Genomic DNA, 16,107 nt, shown 5'->3' with positions numbered 1-16,107 from the left:
ACAACATGCACTCACTGCCTGACCAGCCCACAGCTAAATGGAACAGACAACTACTGAACTCGTACTATAATTGCTCAGTGAGAAGAGAATGTCAGTTTAAGGGGGTTTTTTTCTGCCTAGTCACTGACTTTCATTAATCTTGTAGAAAACTTTGCATCTTTGAAACTCGACTCCTACGTTAGATTTGACTGCAATCGTCCAAATGTTGTCAAGTGGGAACACAGGCAGATGGGCAGTGCAATGACATAAGCCTTATTTCCTTAGGAAGTCATGCTAAAAATAAAGAAACATTAAATTTATTTTTGTTTAAGCTAATTGATTTCCTTGTGAGGCAAAGAACAACAAAATTGTACATCTTTTCCATGTTTTACCACAGTAGAGCTATAGCTCTATTATCAAATTCTGTGTAGAATTCAAGTTGCCATAAGTTAACCCTTTCAAAAGTCTTCACCAAAAATTTACACACACAGAATTCTGATTCAAATTGATGCAATGTCTTTATTTTAACATATTATCTCCTCTCTTTCCTCCCACTATGCGAGGTATTTTGAGACAGAAAAAACACAACTTGAGCTTCCATTCATATACTGTGTATAAACATACAGCAAGTTTTTCATCATCTCAGTAATACGTTTTGAGACTTAAATGTGGGATATAAATTCTTCGTAATATTTGCTGAAGGTTTATCTGTTGAAATATTGCACTTTAATTCAAACACATCAGCTCTGAAAGAGTTACTGATTCATTCTGTAACCTTTTAAAGTGGAAAAAGGTAACCAAAAATTTGACCTACATAGCGACCAAATTCAAGGCTCAGAAGAATTCATCAGGGACAATGCAGCTCTGTCTTCCTAAAGTCCTTGGTAGCTCAGCATGCTAGAGCTGCAGAATTTTGCTCTGCAACTCAGTTAAACAGTGTTTCCAGCATTTATTTACTCACCAGTATGATTAAGTACCTTAAACATGAATAACTAGATGACCTTTTCTATCTATACAGTATTCCACATTTTACTAATCTATATTCCTCATTTCACAACATATGACAAGCACCATATTTTAAGTCAGTAAAACACAACACTCACCAGACCAGCCATTCAACTTTTTCATCAAGAAAGAGAGCCCTTCCTTGCAAGGAGATTAAGCTTTCCATTGGTGCAGCTAACAAGCAAACACTTTAAAACTGCAGGTAATTTCTCTTCCTTACTCCACAATATAACTAAAATGCTGCCATTTCAATCTTTCACTCACTATGGATTGCTCTGTTGGCAATCATCTTCATAATAAAACTCTTTACGTTGAATAGTCTAACTCTCCTCTCTGTCAGGAGGACAGAAAGGAAAGGTCTTAAGGAAAGACCCCTCCTCCCCATTTTGGTGTGCCCTACCAGGGAATACTGCTATTCTGAGAACTGAGGATGATAAACTACAGTGGAGTAAAACCCCAAGAGAAAAGGGACAACTGAAACAATAGCACTGTAGCAAAACTCCCTCTTCACAAACAACTGAAGGAAACATCTGTAGGTTTTGCCCTTGCGCTGTTCTTGATGTTCTTAAAGCTTCTTTTATTGTAACACCTGCAGGGCTGGAGAGATAGTGTGCCAGCACTTCCATTATCACCACTTTTCTGAGAACTCGCCATTAAAACTGGGATTATTCTTCATACCCCAAATAAGTGGAAGATATTTGCAGCAACACCTTTTTGCTGCCTTTTAGAGAAATGTATATACAGATTGTTCAGCATTTCTATGAACAGAATGACTATGTAAGAAGGCCATGTAGATTCTTTGTGTTGCACACTTAAGATTACCATTACAGAAAAACTTGAGGACTTCAGGGGATACACAAGTTTTCCAGTGGTTTTCTATAAATTCCAAACATTCACATTTGTAAGTTGCTGCCATCACCCATAAAAGGATACTTTCAGTTACTCTACATTGCCTCTATTGACCATATTCCAAGTTTACTGACTTTCCATGAAAGTTTCATGTACTCTGCAACGGCTTGGTTTGCTGCAAAATTTGCCTTGTCACAGATTTGCAATTCAATTTTGAGACTTTCTTTTTGGATGTGAAATGATTGGTTTTTTGAACTGGCAAGAAAAATGTAGTACATTTTAATAAGGATATATATAAAAAGGAATGTTTATATGTAAGCAAAATATATACATGTACTATTTCCATGTATATTTGAGTGGAAGAGCACAGTAAAACTCAGTCTATCAGTAGCAGTCTTAAAACCCTAATTTGAAATTAATTGAAATTTTCTCAGATCTATTGCCTAGTATTAGAAGGACATCTTCCTTGAGAAAGGCTGAAGTACACAAACAAGGACAACAGACTCTTGTGAAATGCAGCAGGTATTGTAAGAACAAGGAGCTGATCACATCTGTATATGATAGGATGTATAGGATAAATAACTTAGTTTAAAATGTTTTATTAAATTATTTGCATTTTTCTACTAAGAAAGTAGTTACTAGGACTTGGCTGGATATCTCTGAAGTGTACTTTCATCAACAGTAACGCTTTCAAAATTTTGTTGACAAAAGGAATTACATTTTAGTCAAAATAATGATGTGTTCCCATAGTACGTTCACCAAAGCTCACTATGCAGCTACAGTTTATTGTATATCAAAATGGTAAGCTGAAAGAATTGAACAAATACAGCATACGTTCAGGAAATCTATTTTCAGTGCAATACCTTCACCAGATGATGCATCACACTTATACCAGGAGCGTATATGCACTTCCAGAAATTCACAGCACAGTGCAAGTGAATTTCCTTTTTGTATACTAGTTCATCATTTCATTTCCTTCCCCTCCAACTCTGGGACTGTACACATTATGCAATCTATATCACCAGATAGTTTTAGAATACAAGTTAAAGAGGTTTATAGCTTTGCGAGTATGTTTAAGAGAAAAGTTTATGCAGGAATATGTTGCATTTATAACAAGTAGAATTGTAGACCTAAAGTAATTTAGGTTGGAAGGGATCTTGAGAGATCACCTAAACTCTTGTTCAAGGAACAGCCAACATCAAGGCTGGATGAGAGTGTTCAGACCCTTGTCATATTGCGTTTTGAGGTTCTCAAAGGATGAAAACACCTCCACCTTTCTGTCAATGTGTACAATGGTTTAACTAATCTCAGTGTGATTTCTTTTCCCACCATCTTTTGATCATTTCCCTTGCTGTAACTTGTGTCCATTGGCTCACATGTTTTTGCTGTGCACCTCGAAGAAGAGTTGGCTCCATATTCTTGATAACCCTCTTCTGGCAGAGTAAGGCAACAGTGTGACACAACACCTCCTCACCCCCACCCCAGCCTTCTGGTTCTCTCTCATACATCATACACTCACATCTATGAATAACTAGCCAGATTTACCTCACCAATCAATGTATGACTCTAAATATAAGATTTAATGACTCATCTGTCAGTAAGTTTTTCTTACTGACTGATACTATACCTTATCACTTAGAAAAGTGTTTTACAATAATCTCCTTTCTGGTTAAACAGAAAATTTCACAGCTAATCTTTTCTGTTAGGCCACTGACTCTACTCTAAAAAACTACCAAAACACTTATTCCTACGCAGTCTGCTGTTCCAAACCAAACAGACATCTTTGGTTTATTTAATTACGGAGTGAACAAGAGACACTGAATACAGTTCAAGTAGCAAGACCCTACACACAGCTTTATCAGGTTACTTTTTCAAGCCAATAATCCAGCTATTTTTTCCCTTGAGATAGCACCTTATATACATAGTTAAATTTATATATTCTTATTAAGTACTCTTTCCACTCAGGAAAGTTTGTTCAAAAAATAAAGGCATCAAGAGGGCCAGCAACAGATATATTAAACCACTCCAAACTATTCCATCTATAGTATAAAAAATGTTTTAAAAAGCACAAGCCCTTAAACATGAATTTACAAGGTCAAAAATAAGCTGTTCCTCATACAAAGGAGAAATTGGTCCCGCACAGGCAACATGAATAAGATTATCCTGAACCACATGGAAACCTGTTTGTTTCAGTAACCCTTTGCATCTAACACCTTGTCTGAAAGAAACACCAGCTTGCTTTAATGAGACAACATTCAGTTAGGGGGCAAGTGTGGATGTTGGCAACAATGCATGGTCTTCCCACAAAGCCAGATTAAAACCTTAAATCCATAAACAGGAAAGAGTGGAGGATACTCTTCCCTCTTCATAGTAGCTGGTGGAAAACCATGCAGCTTCCTGTAGCTGGGTTCTTGGAGGTTAAGAGCATTAAAGAACACAGTAGTTTTCAGTTTTTATTTCTTGTCATTCATTCATTCACTTTCATTTCTCATTGCACTGTGAAGTGTGAACATCTGTATCACACCTCAGGCACCAAAAGATCCTTGAGAAAAAGGAAAGGAGCATACAGGGAAATTTAAAGTTTAGAGCTCCTTAAATACTACTTGGTTACACGTCTTTATGTTTTCATGGCAAACCTTGGACCTTGGTATTTTAAGTTCACCAAGTGTTTAAAATGCATATTACCAAAACATTTATATCTACAGATTTTTAATTTACAACAAATACTTGAACATAAAGAAAGAAGCAAACTTACTTTAGTCATTTGAATTTTCACTTATTTACTTGAAGGTAAAGGGTAAGCTAGTTTCTTTCAAGTTTTTTTTCTGTTCTTGTAACAGCTCATTGGTGAAGAATCCTACACATGAACTACTGAGCATGATAAGCATTTTTTTTTTTCCTTAAAGATCTCAATACTGAGACCCAGAACTTGCACTGGGAATGGACAATGCAGCCTTTCAAGACAAAACCTAATATCTGATACAAGATCAAGCATGTCAGAGTACTTGATTCTAAAATGTAATCAGTCTATTGCCCCAGTTAAAGCCAACTTAGATTTGAAGGTTATTGCTTAAATCAAAGATATTTTGCAACTTTCCAACCTGGTCTTGAAACAATGTCACATACTTCAATATGACTACTTCATTTTCACTGTAGCCTTTTGCCCTTAAATGACACAGTAGCATATAGATTGCATTAGTGTCATAGAAAGGCAAATCAGTAATGAAGATTTGTTCCTCTACACCAGTGAGGCTTTCTTTATTCCAAATTCGGCAACTGCAGTGGTACCTTTATCAAGACAGACTGCAACAGTGGTAATCTTCAGATACTATGCCAGGCTAAAAAAAGGAAAAATTATTATCAAAAAGAATTCCCTGCAGAAGTCCATCAGCCTGACTTTAAAAATAACCAGATGTTGTTTAAACCTGTTCCACTGAAAGCAAAAGGTTTTTCTCAAAGGCAACCTCTTCCAGGAGTTCTATGCAGGCTACCTATCAGGACAGCAGATGGTCAGGATGGATTTATGCCAGGTAGCCTGTTGGTATGACACAACTTTGAAAAAAACCCAAATTAAAACAGCTTTTCCACAGAGATAGCTTTAGAAATAATAAAGCCTCACAATAGAACTTAATTTATTTTCTATCTTAAAGGAAAGCCGTAAGACTTCATAACTCTTCCCTAATGTATATCTCCGTGTTTAAGGATATCTGAAGATAAGATATGTAACCTCACAAAACAGAGACACGTTTTCTACTTTGCTTAAAATAAGAAATGTAGTAGGTCAGTAGCAGCTGGTCTTCAAAGAAGAAAATGTAAATCTCTCAAGAAAAATATCTTCAGGGGAACTGAAGACAAGACTAGGGAAAGAATTTTAACTGAAAAACAGTTATCAAATAAGTGCACCTACTAATTAGTATGTTTTATTTCAAAATTATTCTTGAAATCATTTTAAAAACAAAATCATAGTAGTATCATATGCATACACATGCAGGGCATGGGATAAATACAGTGATGACAACACACAGTCAGAAGATAGACTGGATTACCTGTTCTGAACTGCTGAGGTACAGCCATAACAAAGCGTGGTATAACACAGAAAGCAACCTGTGAGACTTCAGAAGGTTCAGTGTGGGCTCTATGTCTGAGTTAGTGTTAATTTTTCAGTGGCAGTAGCAGTCAGATGAGATGCACAGCAGCAGGGCAACAAAGAGGAGAAAGAACTGACAGGGGAGGCTTTCTTCACAAAGGCTAAGGGAGCCCTGGGCTAAACAAAAATCCTCTTCAAGTCCTCTTCAGCACTGTCTTTGATGACAGGTTTTGTATGCAGCTATGATTTGAGATAGTTGGCTTAGATAGGCAAACCTATTCATGCCCTGTGAATAAAGCTCTATTTAATATATGTTAATTTGGGATTAGAGCAATTTTTTGTCTATAATACATATGTAATAGACAGCTCCAATCTTTTCTGCAGACACTAATCTCAGAGAGAAAAATTGCTTCCTTTCACTATGTCTGAGCCTCAAATTGTACTTGAATGTGAAAGTACCTTAGATAATTTGGGTAGCAGCAGTCAAGCTACACCAAACACAAGACTCACAAGCTTGCCCTGGTTTTCTGTAGTTCACCTAAGCGCATGGTTTGCTCTGTTTTCTAATTTTCTTTTTTCCAGTCAGAGTCTGAAAGATATATCTCAATTTCAGTTAGAAGACTGAACATTCACATAAAGCACATTAAAACAATCACTGTGTTTTTCAGAGAAACAATATAACCAATGACAAAATATTCTTGACCCTCATCTCCAGCATGCTCATTTAAAGTATTCAACAGTAAACATAGTTCTAGGTGTTGACATGTTCATACAGTACATTTAAAGAAACAGAAGAAGGAATGTTAACTGATATGTTTTATGGTCTCTAAACTAAAAGCTGTTCCACGTAATTTGTCTTCTAAATTGTGTACTGTTTTATAGAAAGAGAATAGAACTTGATTGATTCCCTTAAGTGAGTAAACACAGCAAGGAATAAAATCAATTATTAAGAAAGTAATTATACTTGGTATTGTCAGGAGGCAAAAAAATGTATATAGGGAAATTAATGCAGGTGTAGGTAACTCTGCCAGCAGTGGTGGCTTCTACAGTTCTGATACCCACCAAGATTCCAAGCATGCCTTGGTAGGGTTAGGTACACAGCAAGTCTTGTTGTACAAGTTTTACCTATGTATTTGTCTCAAACAGCACTATATCACAACAGATCAGTCTGAAGGCAGGTCTGCCTTGGACCACTTGTCCTTTTGACAAAAAGGACTTAAGACCTTACCCAGGGGCTGAAGGGAAACAGTTGAAAACTATCCCCCCACCCCTGAAATGCTGACAGCAGCCTGAAAAACAGAGAAGAGCCATATCCTGTGCTAACTGCAGCTTGCACAGTCTTGAGCTTCATATACAGAAACTGACATTTCTGTGAACATATTTAGTTTACAAAATCAAGCAGCTGCATGATTATAATTAAGATTTGAGGTTCCAGACATAACAATTCAGCAGTTAAAAATCAGGGTCTTGCAGTTCTTAGCTAGTAATTTCCAAAAATGTTTCAGATTTTTTCATACCAAAGTTATTAATTAGTTATAATTAGCATTAACTAACACCTTTTTTTGATAGTCTCAAACAGGAGGCTAGGCAGTAAAAAGACAGCCCTCTAAAGACAATGTATGTTAGACTGTGAGAAGCTATGCCTGGCTCTCCTCTAATGAAAAAGAAATATTGAAATTGCAATTCCATAACATGTTTCAATTATGTCAACTCAAATCCACTAGAGACCAGCATGGCAAAATAGGTAAGTTGGCTTTAAAAAAGTTTATCAGTACACTGCAAGGTGTTTTATAGTTGATATCTAAATATAGTTGATATCTAAATATTTCTGAAGTGCGGCAAAAGTCCAGGACAAGTATCCATATTTAATACCAAAGATACGCAAGTTAAACTTTTTTCTTATAAAATAGATTTAGCTGATAGAGTAAGATTCCCTCTTTCAATAAAGCATTTAGGTAAAGAAAGACTTTACTATGCATATATAACTGATTTTATTTTACATCTTTCAACAAGGGGAGTGAGGCAAGTAATATCTACTGTAAGAATATAAAAGAAGAAAAGCTGGAATGTGGACTGACAAACTGTTGAAAACTTCAGTGCAGAGAAGAAACTTTTTTTATTTGTATGGTTACTGTATATTTTACCTCAATTGTTCAAAAGGAAAGTATCAATGACCGTTTTACTTCACAGAATTCTAACAGTCAATATAACAAGGGATCATTCATTCCATGCATTACATTCTCCTTTCAAAACACACACTTTGAACTTAAATTCATCAGATTTATGTAAACATTTTTTCAGTTACCTGCAGAGTATCAAATATTATAAACATACCCAGGAAATCAAGAATGCGTTGAGGATAAGACATATACAAAATTTGGTTTATGAGGTAATAACAGTAATCTTCTCCACAGTAAGCTCAGAAAATAAATGAATGTGCTATTTTCAAAATTAGAACATCCTATTTTCACTGTCTGAGAAACAGCACAAAAGCAGGCTTTCCCAATCCATTCTCAGTAGGCATAGGATAGCTGAAACAGGAAGGAAAGGAAAAAAAAACTACAGGGGAAGAAAAGAAAAAGGAAAATAAAAGAAAAAAAGAACACGCTAACTGGCAGGACACAATCCACCAGTCATAGAACACAGCATGGGAACTTAGTTTTCTGTCTACAGTTTCTACCCTCATTATCTCCTCTTATGGTCTGCCTCACTTTTTAATCAGAAAATACTTCTAAAAGTGTATAATCTGTAAATGTTAAAACACAAGAAAGACATGGCTTCCTATCTGTGACTATTCACAACATCTAGAGGCATCACTTTGATATATTATCATAGCTATTACTGACACTATTAGTACTAATGTTCATCTGACCCAGTCAGAAAAATAGAAAAACAATTTAAAACACCACAGTGACAAACTCCAGATGTTAACAAATGTTACAACATGTTAATTTTTCCCTTCTTTCATAGAAACCTCTCTACTGTAATGTAGTAACATTATGATTGTATTAATATTTGAAGAAAACAGTTTAAATCCAGTTTAAAGCTACAGTTAGTAGTTGCACACTATCAGAGGTAGATGAGTCTTATCAGCTTCCATTAATACATTGCTTCTCAAAATACATCTTGCCTTAAAGTCACTAGCAATCACTAGAAACCATTTTCCTTTTGTAACATTACAAAGGAACCTGCATTTTAATATACAGTATTCTCCCCAGCTGAAAGTTTTAAGGTAGCTGTTTTCTCTTTGAGACTGAAAAATCAATGACTTTGCACATTATTTCTGAAGTTAATATTGTGTTAATCTGAAGTTATTCATTAAGAAGTGCCTCTGTAAGATAAGAGTGAAGCCATATATAAAATGTAATATAAGAGCAAACAAATAATCAGCACACAAAGATAGGTGCTTCAAGCCCTGGAAGCAAACTTAGCAGTGGTTAGACCGACCGATACAGGGGAGAACAAAGTTGATCCTCAAGGAATACAGCAAAAATGCCTCGAGGCAAAAAGCAGACTGCCTTTAGAATAGCAATCTACAGTTCCTCCGAGGAAGAAAGAGATTGATGATCGTTAGCATTATTATGTTCTGGGCTTTACTCAAATGCATTACCTCTTTCAACTGATGATGCTGAGCTGATGATGTGGAACATAAGCAAACTCTTAGAAGACTTCGGTAAGTCTCACCACCACCCCCACCCCACCAAAAAAGGAGAAGTTTATAACAGGTAGGAAAGGGTTGCAGAAGCTACCAGGAAACAGGATATTACAGTTATGGACAGGCATGCCTTAATAGATTCTCTAATTTTGCTGCCAACTTAACTGCTGAGAATTGTTTACAGATGAAGGGATGGTTTGTTTTTAACTTGTCATTTTGTATCATGGCATTTGCAGTTTAGCAATTTGTCAAAATAAAGCTTATCCAAACACAAAACTGTTTGAACTCGTTTTAATATTATAACCAATGATGATTGTTTTATACTAAAGCTGTTTGGGGGTTTTTTTGGTGTTTTTAAAAAAATCAAAGTAGGCAGTAAATTGTTTGCAAAAGTCCTTACCTCCTCTGTGGACTACGGTTCTGAAAGAACTCTGAATCACTGTCCTTTGATGTTGGAGAGCCCTTATATGTATAAAAAACATCCTCCGTTTCAGTAATATAACTAATCTCATTTGTAAGGTTATCTACAGATGAGTGTCGTGGTTTACGAATTTCATGACGTAGTCTAGGACTCCGCCTTAAAAATAAGGAACACAAACACAAGTTGTAAGATCAGAATAATTTATAAAACTTTATCAAAGTGAAATTTCTATCCTATTGCAATCTATGTGCCAAAATCTTTGTGATAGGCCTACAGGTTTTACTTTAATACTCAATTTTTAAACATTTTGTATGGTATACTAGGCAATCACATGCCGCTAGGTTCAGTACACTCAACTGATTTGTTTTTTTCCCCTCTCTAAAATGCTATCTGTATTGTCAAAGTTTTAATCATAGGATAATCCAGGTTGGAAGGGACCTATGGAGGTTATCTAGTCCAACCTCCTGCTAGTGCAGGGTCAACTGAAGTCAAAGCATGCTGCTTAAGGCTTTATCCAAAAGACCTCAAAAGATCTCAAGACTTGAAGGATGGAGACTGCACAGCTTCTCTAAGCAACCACTGCTCAGCTGTCCTTGTGGTGGAGCAGTTTTTCATTATGTCCAGACAGAGGCTCTCTTGTTCAACACACACCTGTGCTTCATGCTCTCACCATGCAACACTGAAAAACCTGGCCTCATCATCTAGTTAGTTGCCTCCTAAGTATTGCTAGGCCATTATTAGGCTTCTGGGAAAACCTTGCTTCTCCAGGCTCAGTAAGTGCAGTTGTATCAGCTTCTCCTCATAGGGTAAGTGCTCCAGCCTCCCGACTACCTCGGTGGCTGGTGACCTTTGCTGAGCTCACTCCAGTTTGTCAGGGTCTGTCTTGTTTTAGTGGACACAAAAGTGGCTGCAGCATTCTAATAAGGTCTAAGGAATGCTGAGCTAAAAGGGGATAATCACTTCCCTCATTCTACTATCTGTGCTTCTGTTAATACTGCCAGGTTGCTATGGACTTCTCTGCTGCCAGGGCACACCAGACAGCTCATGTACAGCTTGCTGCCTACAAAGATTACCAGGTCCTTTTGCAGAGAGTTGCATTGCAAACAATACTGTTGCACTGGGTTCTTCCTTCCCAGGATTTTGCATTTGTCTTCACTGAATTTCTTACAATTCCTATTGGCCCATTCCTCCAGACTATCAAGGTCGCTTTGGATAGTAGCCCTGCCCCCAAGCTCATTAGCTCATCTCCCCAGTTTGGTGTCCTCCGAAAACTTTGAGCAAGCACTCCATTGCCTCCTCCAGGTCATAAAGATGTTAGGCAGGACAGGTCCCAAGATAGAATCCTGCAGTACTCCACTTGTTATTGGCCTCCAGGTAGAGAATGACTCATTAACAACTCCTCTCTGAGTCCAGTCATCCAACCATTTTTATTTTTTTTTTAAACCATCTTCTTGTTCACCTTTCCAGAACATAGTGTCTTAACTTGGGTATAAAATTTTGGCAGAGAGTATCAAAAGCCTTGCTAAAGTTGAGGTGACACCCACTCTTTTGTCACCATATATATTTTCAGAATAACAATGACTAAATATATAGGTACACACTACTTACTTACTCTGCTACAGCACATACAACTAGAAAAGGTAAGAGGCTGGAAGGTATGGAAAAGGCTGAAACCGGATTTACCAATTAGGGGTAACAGGAGGTGATCGAGAAGGAAGGCTTTTGGTCTCTAGATGCTCAACAGATAAAGATCGTCTCATAGATGGGTTCCAAACCATCCCACCTATAACTTTTCTGCAGTACTGGCTGTTTACAGACCTGAAAAGAAATAAAAAACTGTATGTGAATTATTTTGCATAGAAAACTTAAATGGAATAAAATATGCTTATGAAAGCAAATTTTATAATTCATGTGTTTTAAAGAGTTCCCTGTGTTTACCCCTCCTTATTTATGCATTTATATTCTCACAGACCCGTTTGCTATCCTTCACTTGTGACAATAAAACTATTTGTTAATCCCTGCTACAATGCTAATCACAAGCCTGGGTAAAAATAACTTTTTCTGAGAGTTATTTTTAACCCAATTGTGTTTAAGAAAATGGAGGGGAAAACAGGAAATTTGGTATGTCCTATTGGCACTGAACTGACTGCCTGACAAAACACGGTTCAGATACAGGCAAAAGGTTTTAGGTGTTCCCTGCTAAAACTCATAAAGAGGTAACAATTCACTAATGGCTTCACTGAGCACAGCACTACTTTGGCCATCTACCTGCTGCCTCAGCAAATAAGAGCTACAACAGACCACTCACTATTTCCAGAAGGAAGCCACATTTGAGTGATGTGTTCCTTACAGGAAGAAACCATCAGAGTATTATATAGGAATAAACCATCTGACATGAAAGGGGGATCTCCAAGTCTGGCTGCTTCTTGTGACAAGAACCTGGTAAGAGTTGCATCAGAACCAGAACCTCATCTAGGAAAGCAATAAAAATACCTTACTAATGGAATTTTACATTATAAAGAATTTTTTGAAGTCGATCAAAACAGAGATAAACTAGCTTTTATGCATCTTTTTACACAGCATTCCACAAAACAAGCAGAGATAAGCTACTCATCCTCAAGGTTACAGGCCTAGGATTTCTCATAGAAAAGAAGCAACTTACAAATTACAGATAAACCACCTACGGATCACTGAGTCCTGAGTCCTCCATAATGGGAGGCTGGGATAGCAGAGTATGCAAGGACTTTACTACAGAGATGAAATGTCGCAATTTTACATAGCATAAAAAAAGTTGTTTGTGCTGTGGTTATTACTTATGCTAATATCAAACCTTAAGTATGCTTTACATTGTACCGCTTTTTGTTTATACAAATAAAAGAGAAAAAGCAACCCAAAACTTTTTTTACATTCTTAAGTACTTTATGTATCTTGTTCATGATTTTGAAGCAAATTAATTCCTTCATCTTCTAAATGTGTACTTTTAAATCTTCTCCCAGTTTAAAAAAATGAGGGAAAACTTAATATGAAGTGTCTACATATCAAAATCAGTTACCCATGTATGTTTTTAAGCTTAGTAGTCCATGAACTCAGGAAAAGCTTTTGCCTGTATTATCCATTCTATTTCTGTAAGTCTTCTGAATACCAGTGACAAGGCACCAACTGCTCTGGTCTACAAAAACAAAGACTTCTTTCAAAGAAGCCTTACATGGGTGGTGCAGAAAGGGGAAGTGGGAAAAAAAGGATATTTTACAAAAAATGCATCTTGAAGAATTCCACATATTTTGCATTAATCAGCTTTCCTTTTTTACAAGTGCCTGTTCATGCATTTTCCAACGCAGGTGACTTTTGAGGTGCAACGTAACTCGTGTGATGGAAGCCAGAGCCCTAAGCGCAAACCTCTAACCCTGACCACTGAATCACTTTAACAAGATATTCTCTCAATATTTCAGTTAAGGTGCATAACAATCTCCTGCAAGTAGCTGCTTTTCAGATATTTCTCAGCAAACATACTGAGAGGCTGCCAATGCCTTCCTGGAATGGGATGTAGTATCTTGAGGTGACGGCTCCCTGCTCCCATCTATTACTGAGGTTATCCTTTGTGAAAAAATAGGTACATTTTTAGCTTTTCAGCAAGAAATAAGAAAGTGCCTAGGAGACGTTATTCAGCATTCAGTCCAGAAATGTTGAATGAACTTACTTCTCAGAATCTGGGAGATCTGATTCAGCCTGCCCTTAGAATAAGGTGATTTACTGCAACTCGGCAGCCTAATTTAAATGGGATTCCACTAGTGCCTTAAGCTAAGAGAAACGAGAAGGGCACAGAGATGTGCAAATAAGAAATTGTACTACAGGGTTGCAAGAGTTCAACTATTTGAACTGATGCAATAAACGCTAAGATATATGCCTCACACAAGTGTAGAAGAATATAATACAAGAAAGCCATAAATTCCAGAGGAAAAATTGTGATACTTAAGGTGGTAGAACCTGAATGTAACCCTCTTCAAGGTTGACAGAAGTTGTAAGAAGACAAGTCCATCTTAAAACCTCCAGGCTGTATGGTATGGCCAGTGGAGTTTTTGTGTGTGTGTTTTGTTTTGTAGGGGTGTTTTTTTGTTTGGTTGTTTTGTTTGTTTTATTCAATGCAAAATTTTGCTCCCTTTCATAAGGGAGAATTCAGAATCCCTTTTTTGGTTATGTAGCTTCCACATGAGCTCAGAGCCATCCTTGAAAAGGAACATGTAAGCTCATTTCATAATCACAAACAAGTAGGAAAGTAAAATTTTTCAATACATAACAGATGACTTTGGAAGCGACTTGTTCACAACTTTTCTTAAATCTTTTGAGAAAATAATTTGCTGAGTGACAGTGACCAAGTTGATAGGAACTACTGAAAGTCTCCCAAAATTACTGTTGCTTCTTATGTACTTTAGCAGTCTCTGATAGCAAAGGTTGCAGAGTCATTTCTGCCTCACATAGATCCTAAATTTCACGCTCGATGCTGGCATAAATAAGGCCAAAGAATGCATTAGTACAGAGGATATCATTAAGCTGATGGAAAATATCACAATGAACAGTTCTCCCTATAGAATGCTTAAGAGCCTAAATAAGCAATGCACCAGAGATAATGCCTCAGAAGATAAAAATTACTTGAAAAGAAGTCTTTCTTAGTAACTTAGTTCAACAATGAGAACTATCCTGCATGCTACAGGCTACTAAGAAATTGTAACAGCAAATTTGTCAAAAATAAAATGTTAAAAATTGGAATGATACTAAACTGGTACCCTTTGGAATTCATACTGTTCTCTTTCTTAACATTACAAGGGCTGTGCAATGCTTGTCTGTGCATATGTATATACAAGTATAAGGATTTTTAATCTGTTTGCAAATTTGAGAGAAAAAGGACTCCAGGACATTATGATCCTACAAGCTTTGAGAAAGTCACCTCCCCAAAACCTTCACTATGGGAAGAACATGTTCATATCACTCCATAGAGGAGCTCATTCTCAAAATATGGATCTGTAAAACTTTAGAAAATTAAATTACTGTTTTACAACTACTTTTTTTCACTTGCTTCAGCTACGATCTATTACTAGGTGAAAATATGGAATTCCACTGCAGCAGAAAACATAATATTTTATCAGCCTTCTTACTGTTGGACAGCCCTCATGGGTTAACTGCTTCATTTACAAGAAATACTAGTCCACTTGGTATGAATTTCTATGGTATCTAAAGAGACATGACAGTATGAAAAGTCAGCCAGCCACCAAAGTCTGGGAAGCTATTTGAAGTATGATGACATCATTCAAAAGTTGAATCTTACCCAAATAGGAAAGAGAGAATCAGTCTGACAAATTAAATGTAAAGTTAAACTGTTAAGGGAACACACTGCAAAAAACCCACAAACAAAAAGAAAATAGTACAATACTTTCCTAAAAATCCCCAGAGCAGGTTTCTAGAGTCTAAAGAGACTACAGATGATCAAAGGACCAAAGAACCCTCCAAAATCTCCAAATCCAAAAATCCCTCCAAAAACAAAAAGAACATTCAGAGAAGATGACATAAGACTTTCTTTTTTGTTCACTATTAATATGAATGATTTTTGATATGTTTCATGACAGAATTTTTTTCAGGGGTATGGGGGTGGGGATGGGACATGGGACAATGACGACACATGACATGACACATTTGTAGCTGAATTTCTGATAAATGAAACAGAACAATTCAACATAATGAAAGAAATCACTGGGACTGACACTTACCAAAAAAATCTAAAAGCTTCCAAGATGAAAGAGCAGAACTACTAGAGTATAACCTCCCACTTTAGTGATTTAATCTACTCAAGATTTCAAAAAGATATTTGACAAGGTTACGAAGAAACGAAGGAGCTAGGGAATACAGTCCTCACTTGGAGGAATTACCTGTTCACTTGTGTCACGTCCCCTCTCACAACTTGTGACATAAAAGAGAGAATAGGAAAAAAATGTTTTAGATTTATAGTGAAAAAAGATCAGCAGTGAAGTCTTAGAGGGATATCTGTTTGGGGCTCTTCTGCTCAACATACTCACTAGTGATCTAGAGAAAAGAGTGAACAAAGTTTGCTGAAGATAATCA

The 16,107-nt window shown here is 36.7% G+C and overlaps 1 protein-coding gene across 5 annotated transcripts in view; it reads right to left on the bottom strand.

The window, feature by feature from the left end:
• The window catches only part of PTPN3 (protein tyrosine phosphatase non-receptor type 3), a 137,241-nt gene that overhangs the window by 41,495 nt on the left and 79,639 nt on the right, over positions 1 to 16,107 (bottom strand). For all 5 annotated transcript variants that reach the window (XM_074824858.1, XM_074824877.1, XM_074824886.1 and 2 more), the window contains 2 exons: positions 11,680 to 11,814; positions 9,976 to 10,152 (listed from right to left, as the gene is read on the bottom strand). In XM_074824858.1, the coding sequence (XP_074680959.1) occupies positions 9,976 to 10,152; positions 11,680 to 11,814 (312 nt within the window). The remainder of the gene's footprint in view (positions 1 to 9,975; positions 10,153 to 11,679; positions 11,815 to 16,107) is intronic.

This window comes from Strix aluco, chromosome 1 (assembly GCF_031877795.1).
Source record: "Strix aluco isolate bStrAlu1 chromosome 1, bStrAlu1.hap1, whole genome shotgun sequence".
In the NCBI taxonomy this organism is placed as follows: Eukaryota; Metazoa; Chordata; class Aves; order Strigiformes; family Strigidae; genus Strix; species Strix aluco.
The sequence above is the reverse complement of the archived record's forward strand: the minus strand, read 5'-3'. Positions and strand labels throughout refer to the sequence as shown.